Source organism: Papilio polytes, unplaced genomic scaffold (assembly GCF_000836215.1).
Source record: "Papilio polytes unplaced genomic scaffold, Ppol_1.0 DF822733.1, whole genome shotgun sequence".
NCBI classification, from domain to species: Eukaryota; Metazoa; Arthropoda; class Insecta; order Lepidoptera; family Papilionidae; genus Papilio; species Papilio polytes.
The window spans coordinates 3,222,386-3,236,283 of NW_013526471.1; the positions used below are offsets into that span (position 1 = coordinate 3,222,386).

The 13,898-nt window shown below is 31.4% G+C and overlaps 1 protein-coding gene across 1 annotated transcript; it reads left to right on the top strand.

Moving 5' to 3' along the window:
• The first annotated feature begins 7,050 nt into the window (after positions 1–7,050).
• LOC106105752 (protein takeout-like) lies at positions 7,051–11,127 on the top strand. Its single transcript, XM_013286187.1, has 5 exons — positions 7,051–7,183; positions 8,125–8,344; positions 9,021–9,151; positions 10,325–10,465; positions 10,887–11,127. Exons 1-5 carry the CDS (start codon positions 7,117–7,119, stop codon positions 11,036–11,038), a joined length of 711 nt encoding a protein of 236 aa, XP_013141641.1. The 5' UTR covers positions 7,051–7,116; the 3' UTR covers positions 11,039–11,127.
• Positions 11,128–13,898: the final 2,771 nt, after the last annotated feature.

Below are 13,898 nucleotides of genomic sequence, written 5' to 3' on the forward strand. Positions count from 1 at the left end.
CCGTAACACACATAAAAAAAAAAATAAAAAAAAAAAAAACATACAGACGAATTGAGTACCTCCTTCTTTTGGGAAGTCGGTCAAAAATAAATGAAAACAAAGGACTATGATCTGTTTCAATTTAAAATCTATATGACCCTATAGAGGTCTACCCTAAGTACTAAACATATTTCGATGAAATAGTTCCACGGCTAGTTTTAATTGAGAGGCAAATAAAGTTTAAAAGTATTTAGATAAAGGTGAATGAAAACAATAAAAATGTTAAAGCATAATTACACCCCTTGCAGAATTTTATGAGCAATGTTAAGAATTTGTTTGTTAACATTAATTATTAATAGTGATAGTTTAATTGTCAGTGCCGGTTTTAGTTCTATTAGCGTCTTCGGCGAGTTTTCTTAGCATGAATATGAGATCGTACCGTGAGTAATTTGCATACCAATAGGCAATCTGAGCGATCGCCTAATCAAACTATATCCCAAAATTGGTATTGCTAACAATGACACAAGATAATAAAGCAATAACCGTTACAAATTAGATGGTGATAAAATGGGATGTTATAACCATTTTTTGAATGTCCTTTCTAATGTTTTCCTGTGATCTGTGGTTGGTAATTCGCGAGCATTGCTGGGACTTTTTAGTGAACTATGTAAATGAGTGGAATTTGTACACGATGGCGGGTGGTGCAACATATACTATTGACCGTAGGACATAAGGATAAAACAAAACTGTTGATAAGGAAGATGTACATATCTCTCTCTCTCTTCCAAACTCTCTGGATCAATATTAAGGATTGTATTATTTTGTATCCTCGCTTTGTATTGCAGGCTAAAAGGAAAAGTAGCTTCTTCGCAAAAGATGGCGCTAGTTGTCATAAGTATAGTGTCATATTGTTATTACATTATTATAACAAACTAGCTTTCGCCCGCGTGATATTAAAAAAAATAAAACCAAGTAGCCTTTGTGTTCTTACAGACTATCCGCTACATGTATGCCAAATTTCATTGAGATCCGTTGAGCAGATTAGGCTTCAAACTCTAACAAACATCAATCCATCCATCTAAACTTTCACATTTATTATATTAAGTGAGATATTAAGATTGAGTAATTAATGTGTCAAAAACTCTGATATGTCATAATTAGTAAGACCTTACCTAAAAACAGTCCTCAATAACTTGTCCAAGGTTTTTTTCAAATTCTACTTCCTTTATTTATTTTCATTTCAAGTTAATCGAATCATCTTTGTAAATCAAAATGAAACTGAGCGAAAGAGAAAGAGAAAAAAGTTGTAATTTCCAACCAAAGACATATCCATTTATACAGATCAGAGCTTATCCGAGAAATCGATTACTAGAGTACCAAGTTCCTAGTATTAAAAGTATTGGTAGAAAAACACGAAGTTTTCTTCGAACATGTTATTAGGACTGCCTCGCTTAAATGTCATTACATTAATAACTCATTACAATACAATACTAATCACTTTGAATAATAACGCATCTATTACACGTTGTTAGTACTCGTAATTAGTAATCATTTATCAATGTCTTTTTATTAACTATCGACTGTCGTTTACTTTGCACTAGTAACAGATGTTGTTGTCTTTTACTCAATTACATTTGTCGAGTGTCAGTGGCTCAGGGATTAACTTGTCATGTAATCTACAGGTTCGAATCCCGCCGTTTACAAATGTCTTTTTCGAAATTCAAATTTAATTTACCCGATGCTCTTATGGTGAATAAAAACATTGTAATGCCTGCAAATAGCGGCGAAGAAATTTACAGGCACTGAGACCAGGGTGGTTAAGTATGGCTTAATCAGCGCTAACTTAGCGTAGGCATTGAGTCGCTCAGTGGGGACGTATAGTAAGAAGATGATGGCGATTTACATTTTTCCGCAAATGTCATGGGTACAGTCAGTTGATAGTTTTTTATTCTGTTTTAGAAATTACCTTGTTTTCATGAAACTTTTAATATTCATTTTAACCTGTATAATCCTGTCTTATAAAAATAATTTTAATAGCCATCGGAATAGATCTCGTATCATTTTGTTTAGGGAATATTATTGATTATTTGTTAAGAATTAACCTAAAACGAAGTATTTATGTATCATATCACTCAATTTAAACGATTTGATAGTTTTCTTTCTTGATCATTGAGATTTTTACTTATGGGAATTTTCGATATATCGATGTTGTTTTTTTTAGGCGAGTCAACGGCCTATTAAAAATAATAGGTGGTTGAACATAGGAATCGCATCTGACGACCCGAAATACGGGTTTGTTTAGTTTTTGTTACACTAAATACCAACGTATAAGTTTTTCTTTGGGACCACGATGTGAGTAAAAAGTTTTAACGACAAGTCAGACCTGTTTTAACAAAGCATACACTTTTTTAATAGTTTTTTTTAAATTAGATTATTAGTACTTAGGTTAGTGAGTTTATCTTACTAATATTATGAATGCTAAACGTTAGATGGATGTTAGTTTGTACCCTAAACGGCTGAACAGATCTCGATGAAATTTGGCATATACGTGGCGGATAGCCTGGAAGAACGTATAGGCTACTCACTTTTGTTTTTTTTTTAAAGCTAGTTTATTACATTTTTCCGATGAATACTTTCATATAGCCTTCTGTAGGAACTGATTTTTGTTGACTTATAAACTTTAGGAAAAAACTTTGAATTACCACAGGTTAAATATAATTTATAATGTCAAACTCAATCAAATTAGGTAAAACCGCTACTTGACAGGTTAATTTGATTATTCTGCCTACAGTTGTACACTTATTAAGTATTATATTAGTACCTATGTAACTCTTGTATTTTTCTTATTACATAACTAGTTGAACCCGACATAATTTGCAATAACACGCCATCTGCAATTGCAAAGTTGTCTATAGGCATCGATTACTTCGATATTCCAATGAATTTAAATGACCGCTTGCTTCTTATAAGCGCACACTTATGACTAAACTATCGCATGACAGTTGTGCGATTCTCGATTGTTTTGCAGCCAATTCAATTGTTTAGTTGCATTACTAAAAACCGAGTAGTGTGCGTACCTGCGTAAGCGCGACTAAACAGTCGTGAGTAGTTTAGTAAAAGGTGTGTGCGAAAAAAAAAATAAAAACATATAAATAAATAATAACATATACGTTTTAGGACGAGAAAGTTATAAATCAATTTGATTGATTAACTATTTTATCAAATTTTTTAACATCTAATGAAATAAAAACTTCAAACAACGCCGAAAAAGGTGTGAAAAATGACAACTATAGGAATTTTATTACAATTTTCAGTTATTGAAATAACGCACTGTTGCTAATTACATATATTTTTATTTTAAATTTCAAAGTCAACAGATCAATGGCCGCTTTAACACGGATAAACAAAACGAATTCGAGATTTTCTAAGCTTGTTCAACCGCAATAATAGGTGATCTTACTTCAATGTCATTCAAGGTTATCGAGGATAGTATTTTATATTTTAGTGTTAAGTGGCCGTTACCATGCTTATAATGTTACAAATGAGTTCCCTACCTCTATTGGAGAGAGGTATAAAAAATTTTTTAATGTCCCATTCCTCCCCCATTTCATATCCATCCTTTAAGAATCAGTCGCACCACACTCAACCGAACAGTATTATATTAACTACAAGACTATCTTCTTTGTGGTTGTGGTATTTACACCAGATTATATTAAACTAGCTAGTCCCATGCGGCTTCATCTGCATGAGACTTAAGAGCGGGCGCACACCTTTGATTAAACTATAACACTTTTGTGCGATTGATTATTATAATGTGACTCCTACATATCAAAGAATTGTGTGTTTACGCTTCATTATACTTCATACTAATATTATAAATGCAAAAGTTTATAGATGGAAGGATGTTTGTTAGAGAAACGGCTGAACGGATTTCGATAAAATTTGGTATAGATGTGGAGGATAATCTGGAAGAATATAAAGGCTACCCACTTTTTTTTTAATTCGGTGCGGACGGAGTCGCGGGGAAAACTAGTAAAGATTTGTCCCTACATATACATAAGGATATTGTTCTTACACCACGTGAATATTAATAATCATAAAATTTTAACAAATACATAAAAGAGAAGATTCGCAACGTTAAACAAAGACCCAAAAATAAAAACAAATAAATATTATAATTTTTAAATTGTTACTTACATTTTCATTAAAAAAATGCACATTCAACTTATATCTTTATTATTTTTTATTAAAAAAAATATTATTTTATTTTAGTTTTATATGATTTTATGTTTTTTTAGATTTTTTTAATTTTAATAGACTAAGGCCTAGTCACCCGTTGGGTAGAGTTCAAGTCTCTCGGTGAACGCATGTAAAGACTAAAAAAACATATTTCCCACGTGTATTCTGAAACTACTAAAGATTGTGATGAGGTCTTGGTAAGATGTTCTCAGAAAACCAGAGAGGGTAGGGTACTTTGGTAGTAGGGGTAATTGTTCCCGAAATTCTTTGACTAGCAATAGCATTGTATGTACTTTTTATCCAGTATAATCCAGCAACATCCATACAAATTGTTGCATTTATAATATTAAATACTAGCTCTTGCCCGCGACTTCGTTCGCGTGGTATTAAACAACACACGAACTATGTAAATAACAAAAAACTACGTGTCTCTTGGGATTCGGACATTTTTCTTCGATGAACCTTATCCAATGTGTACCCCAGACTTTGTTTTATATCTGGGCCAAATTTCAATAAGATATGTTGAACCGTTGCAGAATTACCGATTGAACATTAAAATACAAAATTAATGAATCCCAATGGAACCGTATTCCCGGGATAAAAAGTAGCCTATGTGTTCTTCTAGACTATGCTCTACATCTGTGCGGAATTACATTAAGATCCGTTCAGCCCTTTAGGCGACAAACGCTAACAAACATCCATCCATTCAACCATCCATCAAAACTTTCGCATTTATAATATTAGCAAGATTAGTAAGATAAGAAAACATTTTTAGAAGCCGTGATTCATATCGTTTTTCAATTACTTTGCTTCATGGAAATTTTTAAAGACCTGATTTAGGTACTCATTAAAATTCCTTTGAACTATAGTTTTTTTTTGTTATTAATAAAAAGCTGCCAACCTTAACCAAAGGTCATAGAATGAGTATTATTTATTTTGTATGATAACAAAAAGTTATTGAACACTGCTTGTCAACAAATCACTTAGCGGTCGTTGTACAAATATCAATATAAAATAGTTTTTCTTTATATTTGGTGACGTAGGTTGTATATATAAAAACTAAAAGGCGATGGTCAAGTGAGTATATAATTCGTGATGTTTATATACTACTGTCTAATTGCCCGGCCGACAGGAGGCTAATGTTTTTACAAGTTTGTATATGCATGATTTTGTATGTACAATCACGGAATTCCGCGGTGTTCCACTTAGAGAAGAATCGCCAACGAGACAATCGTAGTTCATCCAGCTTATTTGCCATCTTATTTATATCTATACTATTATAATAAAGCGTAAACACACTCCTTTGTTGCTCAAGATGTTAGCAATTACGGTATATTTTTGAATAATACTTCTTCTAGTAAAATGCCCTACACTTACGTCACGTTTTAGGCTATATATTTTCACGCCATTAAACTTAGGGGGTAATTTTGGATAAAAAAACCTAATATGGGAAAGAGAACATAAATTGCTGCCAACATGAAGGAAGCAAAGTTCATCATGTCATGTCATTTTACATGATAATTTGACAGATGTAAACAATAAAATAAATTTTTCATGCCAATGAAGTCGCACGGGAACAGCTAGTTTTAACATAAAAATAAATTAACTACTAATACAATTTTCTATTTACTAGAACTGGTTTAATGTACATGAGGATAATATAAATATGAAAAACAATAAAGTGAGGTTATCAATACGATTAGTTACTAAGGAAGACGTGTTTAGGTAATATAATAATATATACACGATATAAGAATTGACGGACCGTGGTTGTTCATTGTAAAAAGTAATAAAAAACTGTCTTGTTTTATGAATTTAAAAATCAGACTTTATAACGTCTTGTTAATATTCACAGTAGTCTGTTAATTAATAGAATTTAAAAAATTAATGGATTTACATTGCCAAATCACATTTATAAAAATATGTTATCGTCTATATTCTTTGAAAAAGAGAGTAAACACGTTTCCTTACAGAAATCCTCTGTAAGAAAACCTTTAAATGAATACACCTAATAAAAAATCGATTTTGCCCATGATTTCGCCCTCACGGAATTTAAAAAAAACTTAGATAGGAGCCTATGTTTTTTTTAGACAGTAATGTGACACTTCAGACATCTTCTAACATCCATCCGTCCAAACTGTGGCATTTGTAATTAACAAATATATTACAAAAAAAAAACATTACAGTATCAGTTTTTTACTAATTGTATCATTACACTTTTTGTAACATTTTTCTTGTGTATTGTAGTTTTTCAGAATATTATTTAAATATTAATTGTTTAAAACTAGTAGGTACATAGTTTTTCATGGTAGTTAAAATGATGTTATTAGTTACTAAAGTGTTTTTTGTGTAAAAAGTTTAAAAAAAATTACAAGTAAAAATGTATGAACAAAAGATATTTAATTACTTATTCGTAATACAAGGCAGTGACGAAATGCTTTGGTCACTTCCTAATTTAAAAAAAAATAGAGAGAGCTCTCCATTAGAGGTTGCATATAATATTTGTAACAATAAATTTTACTTAGCTATTTATTTTATAATTTTATGATTTAAAAAAAAACATCCAAATCAAATAATATTGTATGTATTGGACGGAATTGGAGTCTTCTTAGCGGCGATAGCGAATAGAATCCGGATTAAAGCTATGTTGATTCCGAATTCAGAAAATTCTTAGGTATACAGAAATTTCATTCAGCCAAAAATACATCAAAAACAGATGAATTTTCTAGAGGAAGATTCGAGCGGAACCCTAAAAGTTTATAGGGAATTATGACACATAAAGTTGTTAGTCTGGTTTTGACAGCAACTTATAAATACTGAGATTATATTAACAGCGCCACATTATAAAAGTAGCATTGGACTTGCGCGTTGTTTCCATTGACATAATCTCCAAGCAAAATGCGGGAAAAAAGTTTAGTTGTAACGCTCCTTTTTGCAGTATTCTATTCTATCGATGCAAGTGCAGGTAAATAATAACAAGATTTTTTAATATAATGCAATGTATAATTGATGATAATGGATTTAAGAATATTTATAATTATTATGTAATTTCAATAAACACACCGAGAGGCTTTTTGCTTAAATTCCGTTACTGATTTATTTCGGAATTAAATTATTTTTGTTTATTTTATTCTAGTATGAGAGATCTTCGACAAGACGATCTAATTATTACAATTTGTAAAAAAAAATAGAAATTATTTTATTTGTTTATTTAAAACTTTTTGCACAAAAACTAAATAATAATAATACAAATCTTAAAATATAAACAAAATATATGCAAGGGCAGCCTTATTGCTATGAGCAATATATTATAGGCAACCCAGTGGAACAGGAGAAGCTAGACAAGGGTGTCAGTGTTACAATTAGTGTAATTTATTTTAATTTTATAAATTATAACATACAAAAGCCTAACTTAAAATGTTTTTAAACGAATATCCTTGTGAAAATTTGCATAATTAAAATTCGATATACTATTATAATCGAAAATTTATTTAAATACAATTCAATTTGTGATATTTTAAAATCAATATGACCTTTATTTTTTAATCTGTTAGCTGACTACGGAAGTTTAAAATGTAAGCCTAGCTACGAAAGGCAAGAGATATTCAAACCTAATTACAAAAAAAACAGCTAAATTTTGGACCCACAGATAAAAGTAGTCGGTGTTCATTTTAGCTGCGACTCCAAATTGCGATTCTTGGACATTGAAAGAAAATGTGCAAGCAGAATCTTATCGACATCTACGAAATTTCTAATTGTACATTCGGGTCGATCACTCCACAAATCTCATATAAATTCTGTCCACGATACGAATTTACTCTCGCAGTTTTTCGCACTAGGTCCACTGTTTATGAGTGACGTAAATTTTGTATACGAACAACAGATTAAAAATGTATCTTTCCACAGTGCCCGTCAACAAGAAATGTGCAACAAACGACTCTAAATGTTTGAAGGCATCAAGTAACTATATGATACCGATATTTGCGGCTGGTCTTCCCGATAACGGCGTCGAAACTCTGGATCCAGTAACATTTCATAATATCGACGCAAGTTCACCCAATTTGAAACTCATCTTAACCGATGTCACATTCAAAGGCCTTAAAAATTCTGAAGTGAAAAAGATTAAGTAAGTAATTTTTATTTATAATTTTAACACAATGAATTTAAAATCTTGTGCAGGAAAATCTTTTTATAAAATTATGTGTTATTTTAATAAAATTATAATGTTTAATAATACTGGCAAACCTTTTGATGGCTCCTATTTAAACTATCGTAAATTTGTAATACAAAACTTTAAATAAACAATTAATAACGACGTATGTAACATGAACAAACCAAAATCTACAGTTTTTCTAATGTTAGATTCAAATTTAGTGTATGTATTCACTATGTCCCTTATCATAAGGAATTCAATATAGTGAAATAACGGACTACAGTTAGTCTGGTATATCCCTTTGGTTTCAAAAATGATACGAATTTTTCCTATTGATCAATACTTGCATACATGTTTTTGAAAGCAAAGTCACAGTTACATAAGTTTTTAAACTTCTGTAAATCTTACTAATATTATAAACGCAAAAGTTTAAATGGATGGATGGATTGATGGATGTTTGTAGCCTAAACTGCTAAACGGATCTCGATGGAATTAGACATACATAAATGTAGGATAGGATAAAATAGGCTACTCACTATTGTTTTTTTAATTTCCTGCGGACGGCGTCGCGGGCCAAAGCTTGTGTATTCATATTTTTGAAGTTGACCGGAAGAAAAACATATAAATAAAACTTCTATTATCATTCCAGAATTGATAAATCAAAAGGAAAACTCCTGATTAAGTTGCTATGCTCTGTCGACATGGACGGATCCTATGAGATGAATGGGAAGCTGCTCATCCTACCTATCGAAGGCAAGGGACCAATCCACGTCAAACTAAGTATGTTGAGTTTTTTTTTTTTTTAAAGTTTTACTATTGACCTACCTAACAACGCTCCTATGTGCAATAATATATTCTTCGATTTTTTTATTAATGTGGTAGGATTCATGTGAATATGTGAAAAGCATTATCTGATTGTTTTACAGTTTTCCAACAAGTGGAATCTTATAATTTGTTCTGTTCCATTCGACCTCTTCATTTCGTCAGTAAATCTTTATACTAAATACCCTGCATATCCTCAACATCACCCTGCCCTCTTTAGTACCCTCTTCAGCGCCCTCTTCAGCTACAGTATGCAGTTCTCTTCCATACATCTGAATTAACTACCTTCTTCGTATAACTTCTTTCACATAATCTATATATTTTCTAGGGTCTTTCTTCTTTCCGTTATAGTCATCCCCACTTAGTCTCATTAGTATCTTATCTTTCCGCAAAATGTGTCCTTACAAGTAACATATTAACGACTTTAAAAATGAGGAGGTTCTCAATTTGATTGTTTTTTTTTTCATGTACAGCAATTGCGTTGATGTTTATGATCCACTTTGTGATTTTGCTTCTCAAAATTTTAATGAAAAAAAATTCAAATTCTTTATACATTTTATCAGGTTTACTGTCGTTGAGATAAAATCGTAAAGTTTGACTTAATTATATCACTTTCCGGATCACCGACCTTCACTGCATAGTTCACTTGATCAATTCGTTTTATTATGAGTTAATTTTAACGTACGCATTTTCGGTCATTCATAATAACTTCCGTGATGTATAAGTAAGGTCAGTTTGTTTTTAAAAAATAAGAGCGTTTATTTGAATAAAAATGAGGAATTTGAACGCTAAGTCATGACAAAAAGATTAAACAAATAAATCGAAATAGAACAAATCAATATAAATATTCTAGAACCATAATTATTTATGAAAATGGTTAACTAACATTTTTTATTTAAAATGCGAAAGTTTAGATGGATGGATGTTAGAATTTGTAACCTAAACTGCTAAGCAGATCTCGGTGAAATTTGGCATAGATGTAGAATGTAGTCTAGAAAAATAGGCTACATGCTTTTGTTTATTTTATTTACTCGCGGACGGAGTCGCGGGCTAAAGCTAGTTTAAATAAATTCATGTGCAATTTTTCATAAAATAACTATAAAGGATTAATATTAAAGCAATTTTTTTCAGGGAAAGCTGAAGTAAGTGTTGAAGTGGACGTTAATTTTGAATCCGCTAACTGGAAAATCAAGCAATGGAAACATTCTTATGAGTTGAAAGATAAATCAGAAGTTGTTTTCGAAAATCTCTTCAACGGAAACGAAGTTTTGGGTAAATACATTATTAATTAGAATAATTGAAATGTAATGTTTACATTATTTTAAAATTGTTCTGACTGGCTTAAATTCAGCTTGTAAGGTAGCGCCATCTGCATTTAAATCGCATGAACCTCCTTCGACATCTGTTATTTTAAAAACACACCACAGATGTCACTACTTAATAATTTATTCTCATATCTAATACACAGATATATAATTTCCTCATCCTTCATATACATGTGAAAGTTTCGATGAATCGATAATTTTTTGTTACTACGTATATCGAAAACTTTTGATGCACATAACACTGCCTCTATGTTCTACCCTCGTGTAAAAAACATAACTTTGCAGATTGTGACGCAATAGAACTGAAGTAACCAATTACTGTCATTAAATAATTTAATTGTCTATAATTAAAATCCTTTTGTTCGCAGGGAGTGTAGCCCGTGATCTTGTCGCAAACAGCGGCAATGAAATCATCACAGAAGTTGGACCACCAGTCATTAAAACCGTCGTTGACAAAGTCATTAACTCTATTGCAGCTCTATTCGATACTATTCCTGCAAGTGAATTGTCTTTAGATTAAAACTTAAATATAAGGGAACTTAATATGTAAGTGTCGGTTTGTTATTTTTGTTTAAATAAATTGACTATTAAATTATCTGAAGTATTAAATATTTGTGTTATTTAGCACTTTTTTCAATAAACAAAACAGAATTATCGACTGAAAACACAAGCACCGTGTGCTTGTTCTTTAATAGTAGTACATAATTTAGGTTATACATAGGTCTATTAAGATTTAATACCACACATAACTTCTCTCATAAAACTATAAAAGAAAGACGTATATCTAAAAATATGACATTACCAGACAATTTTAAATTTAATATTCAGAACATGTCCTATAAATTGTTATCGCGACATCAAACTGTCATCAAGAACTAAACACTCGGCGTTGGTATTATATTAAACCATAAAAGAACAATTATTCGAAATCTTCACACAGAAGAGACAAGTATAAAAACGTCAACACCGCACTGAATATTTGGAACACATGGTTGGCGTTAACGATTTCTATTCCGTCGAATAGAAACAAAAAAAACAACTGACGAGACCCCGCTTTAGGGCGCAAAAGAAATGCAATGATTATTTCAATTCAAATGCTTTGTTTGAAATCAAAACTTACAAGGTCTAAAGTATAATAATAAATCTAAAACTCTTTGCGAAATGCTTCTTTACTTGCAAAGTGTAACACAAGCTTCAGATGGATTGTTACGAATCTACTGCTTTACGAAATACTGGAAGATAATGGAAATGTATTGCGTAATAATACAATTATGTAAAAACTAAGTAAAAACGCAGAAACAAAAAAAAAACAAGAGTAAGTAGCCTATGTGTTCTTCCAGACTATGCTCTACATCTATTCCAAATTTCACCGAGATCTATTCAGTCGTATAGGCTACAAACTTAAACAAACATTCATCTATCAATCTAAACTTTCGTATTTATAATATTAGTATGACTAGCTTTCACCCGCGTCTCTGTCCGCGCGGAATAAAAAAAAACAAAAGGGAGTAGCCTTAGTATTCTTCGAGACTATCCTCTAAATCTTTAGCAAATTTCATCGAAATCCTTTCAGCCGTTAAGGCTACAAACATTCTATTTCATTTTAATTCATTCATCTAAACTTTCGCATTTGTAATATTAGTATGAAGTATGATTTTAACTAGAAAATGGTAGACATTAATGTACCCTAAGCATACGAGGACATGGATTTATAAAAGATAAAGTATTACTTGGGGCGTTGCTAACTGCCAATCAATAACCTAACAATTTATCTGTCAGGGGCGATACTAACAATGCAATTATTGTCAAGTGCATTCTATTTCCATGACCAGGGTTCGGTACTAATATTTATTGACAGTAATTATTGTTGTGTTTTCACGAGAAAGTACACAGACTTTCATATTAAAAAGCTGTGTTACTAATACCAACATTTATTGTAAAATAATAGCTGAACAACATGGATAAGGTGAAATATTTAACTCTGCTCAAATTCTATTTTTTAAAATGCCAGATGAAACACAACAGTATAAAAATCCTTTACACATTTAGGTATATACTTGATAGCTTTCTGAGATAAAGTATATCAAAACATAGGACAATTATTTTTTAACTAAAGAAATCGGAACCCTAAAATCCATCAAGCGTTAACTCAGGCGGTGTGTTTGTAAATCGTCTAGCAAATGTTTTGCAGCTATCGCGGGGGTATCGGCACGTGCCCGAACCATTTGCGTGACGTTCGCTGGGATTTTCTCTTGTTAACCAACTATAAACATCAAATAAGCTGCGGTCTGCATCTATAACGTCTCGAGGGGAAAGTACAAAAGTACGCGTCTTAATGCAGGGTGCAAGATTTATGCAAAAGTAATTCCTACTCATTTCCTTACTTTTGCCCGACTAGCTACCCTGTAAATGTTTTTGTGCATACGTACTGTATGTACCGTCAATTAGTGAGAAGACTTTTTGGTTTTATTAACTCAACTAGCTGATCTGGCTCTACCACAATTAAATCTATAATTACTAACACAAACTACATAATTTTAATTTCCACTTTTATGAATTTATAATTGAGGCTAGATATCCTTATTCATGAATAATAATAGCTATCAAGTGAATTGACTTTGTTCATAGCCTTAAAATATGCTTGATATAAATTAATTTCATTATTTCTTGAAACTATTTTCCTTGTATAAACCTGTATAGACAGCGAACTACGAAAGTTGGAAGTAAACGTTTCTTATTATTTTGAAGTTATTATGTGCACATATATAGGTATTCGCCTGCGATCCCGTCCGCGTGGAATTAAAAAAAAAGGAACCCATGTTTTCTTCTACACTATGCTCTATATCTATACCAAATTTCATCGAGATCCGTCAGCAGTTTAGGCTACAAACTCTAACAAACATCCATCTAAAGTTTCGCATAAAAGGTATTTTTTCTTGGTTCAATTATTTGTGAAAGTTTAACTTCGTTATCGTATCGTCTTTAATAAAATATAGTCTTCATTACCTCTTATGTTTTCTTCCAATTTGCACAGAATAACCTTACCAATATGGCCGTCGTGTCGTCGAGCTTATGCAACACCCTTATTTTTGACATCCGACTACTATCCGTTTATTTACACAACAAGCACAATTACGACATTTTAAAACCAATACATAAGTATTTTAAATAATGTTTTGGATCACAATTACAAAACTTATATTGTTATTGGGAAGTCCTTGGCTACTTAAAAACAGGAATCCTAGTTAAGTAGTCAAGGCAACACTGATTTATGTAATTAACTTTAGTGAGCAATAAAGATATTCTTATTCTTTCTATTTCAAATTATGACAAATGGTATTGATTTATAGCACAGACTATTAACCTAATTAATAACCTTC

Bases quoted from the DNA above. Each gene is read 5' to 3' on its own strand.
- LOC106105752 (XM_013286187.1), top strand. From the start codon at position 7,117: ATGCGGGAAAAAAGTTTAGTTGTAACGCTCCTTTTTGCAGTATTCTAT. The intron at 7,184-8,124 runs GTAAATAATAAC...ATCTTTCCACAG, and splicing joins TTCTATCGATGCAAGTGCAG to TGCCCGTCAACAAGAAATGT. The intron at 9,152-10,324 runs GTATGTTGAGTT...AATTTTTTTCAG, and splicing joins ACCAATCCACGTCAAACTAA to GGAAAGCTGAAGTAAGTGTT.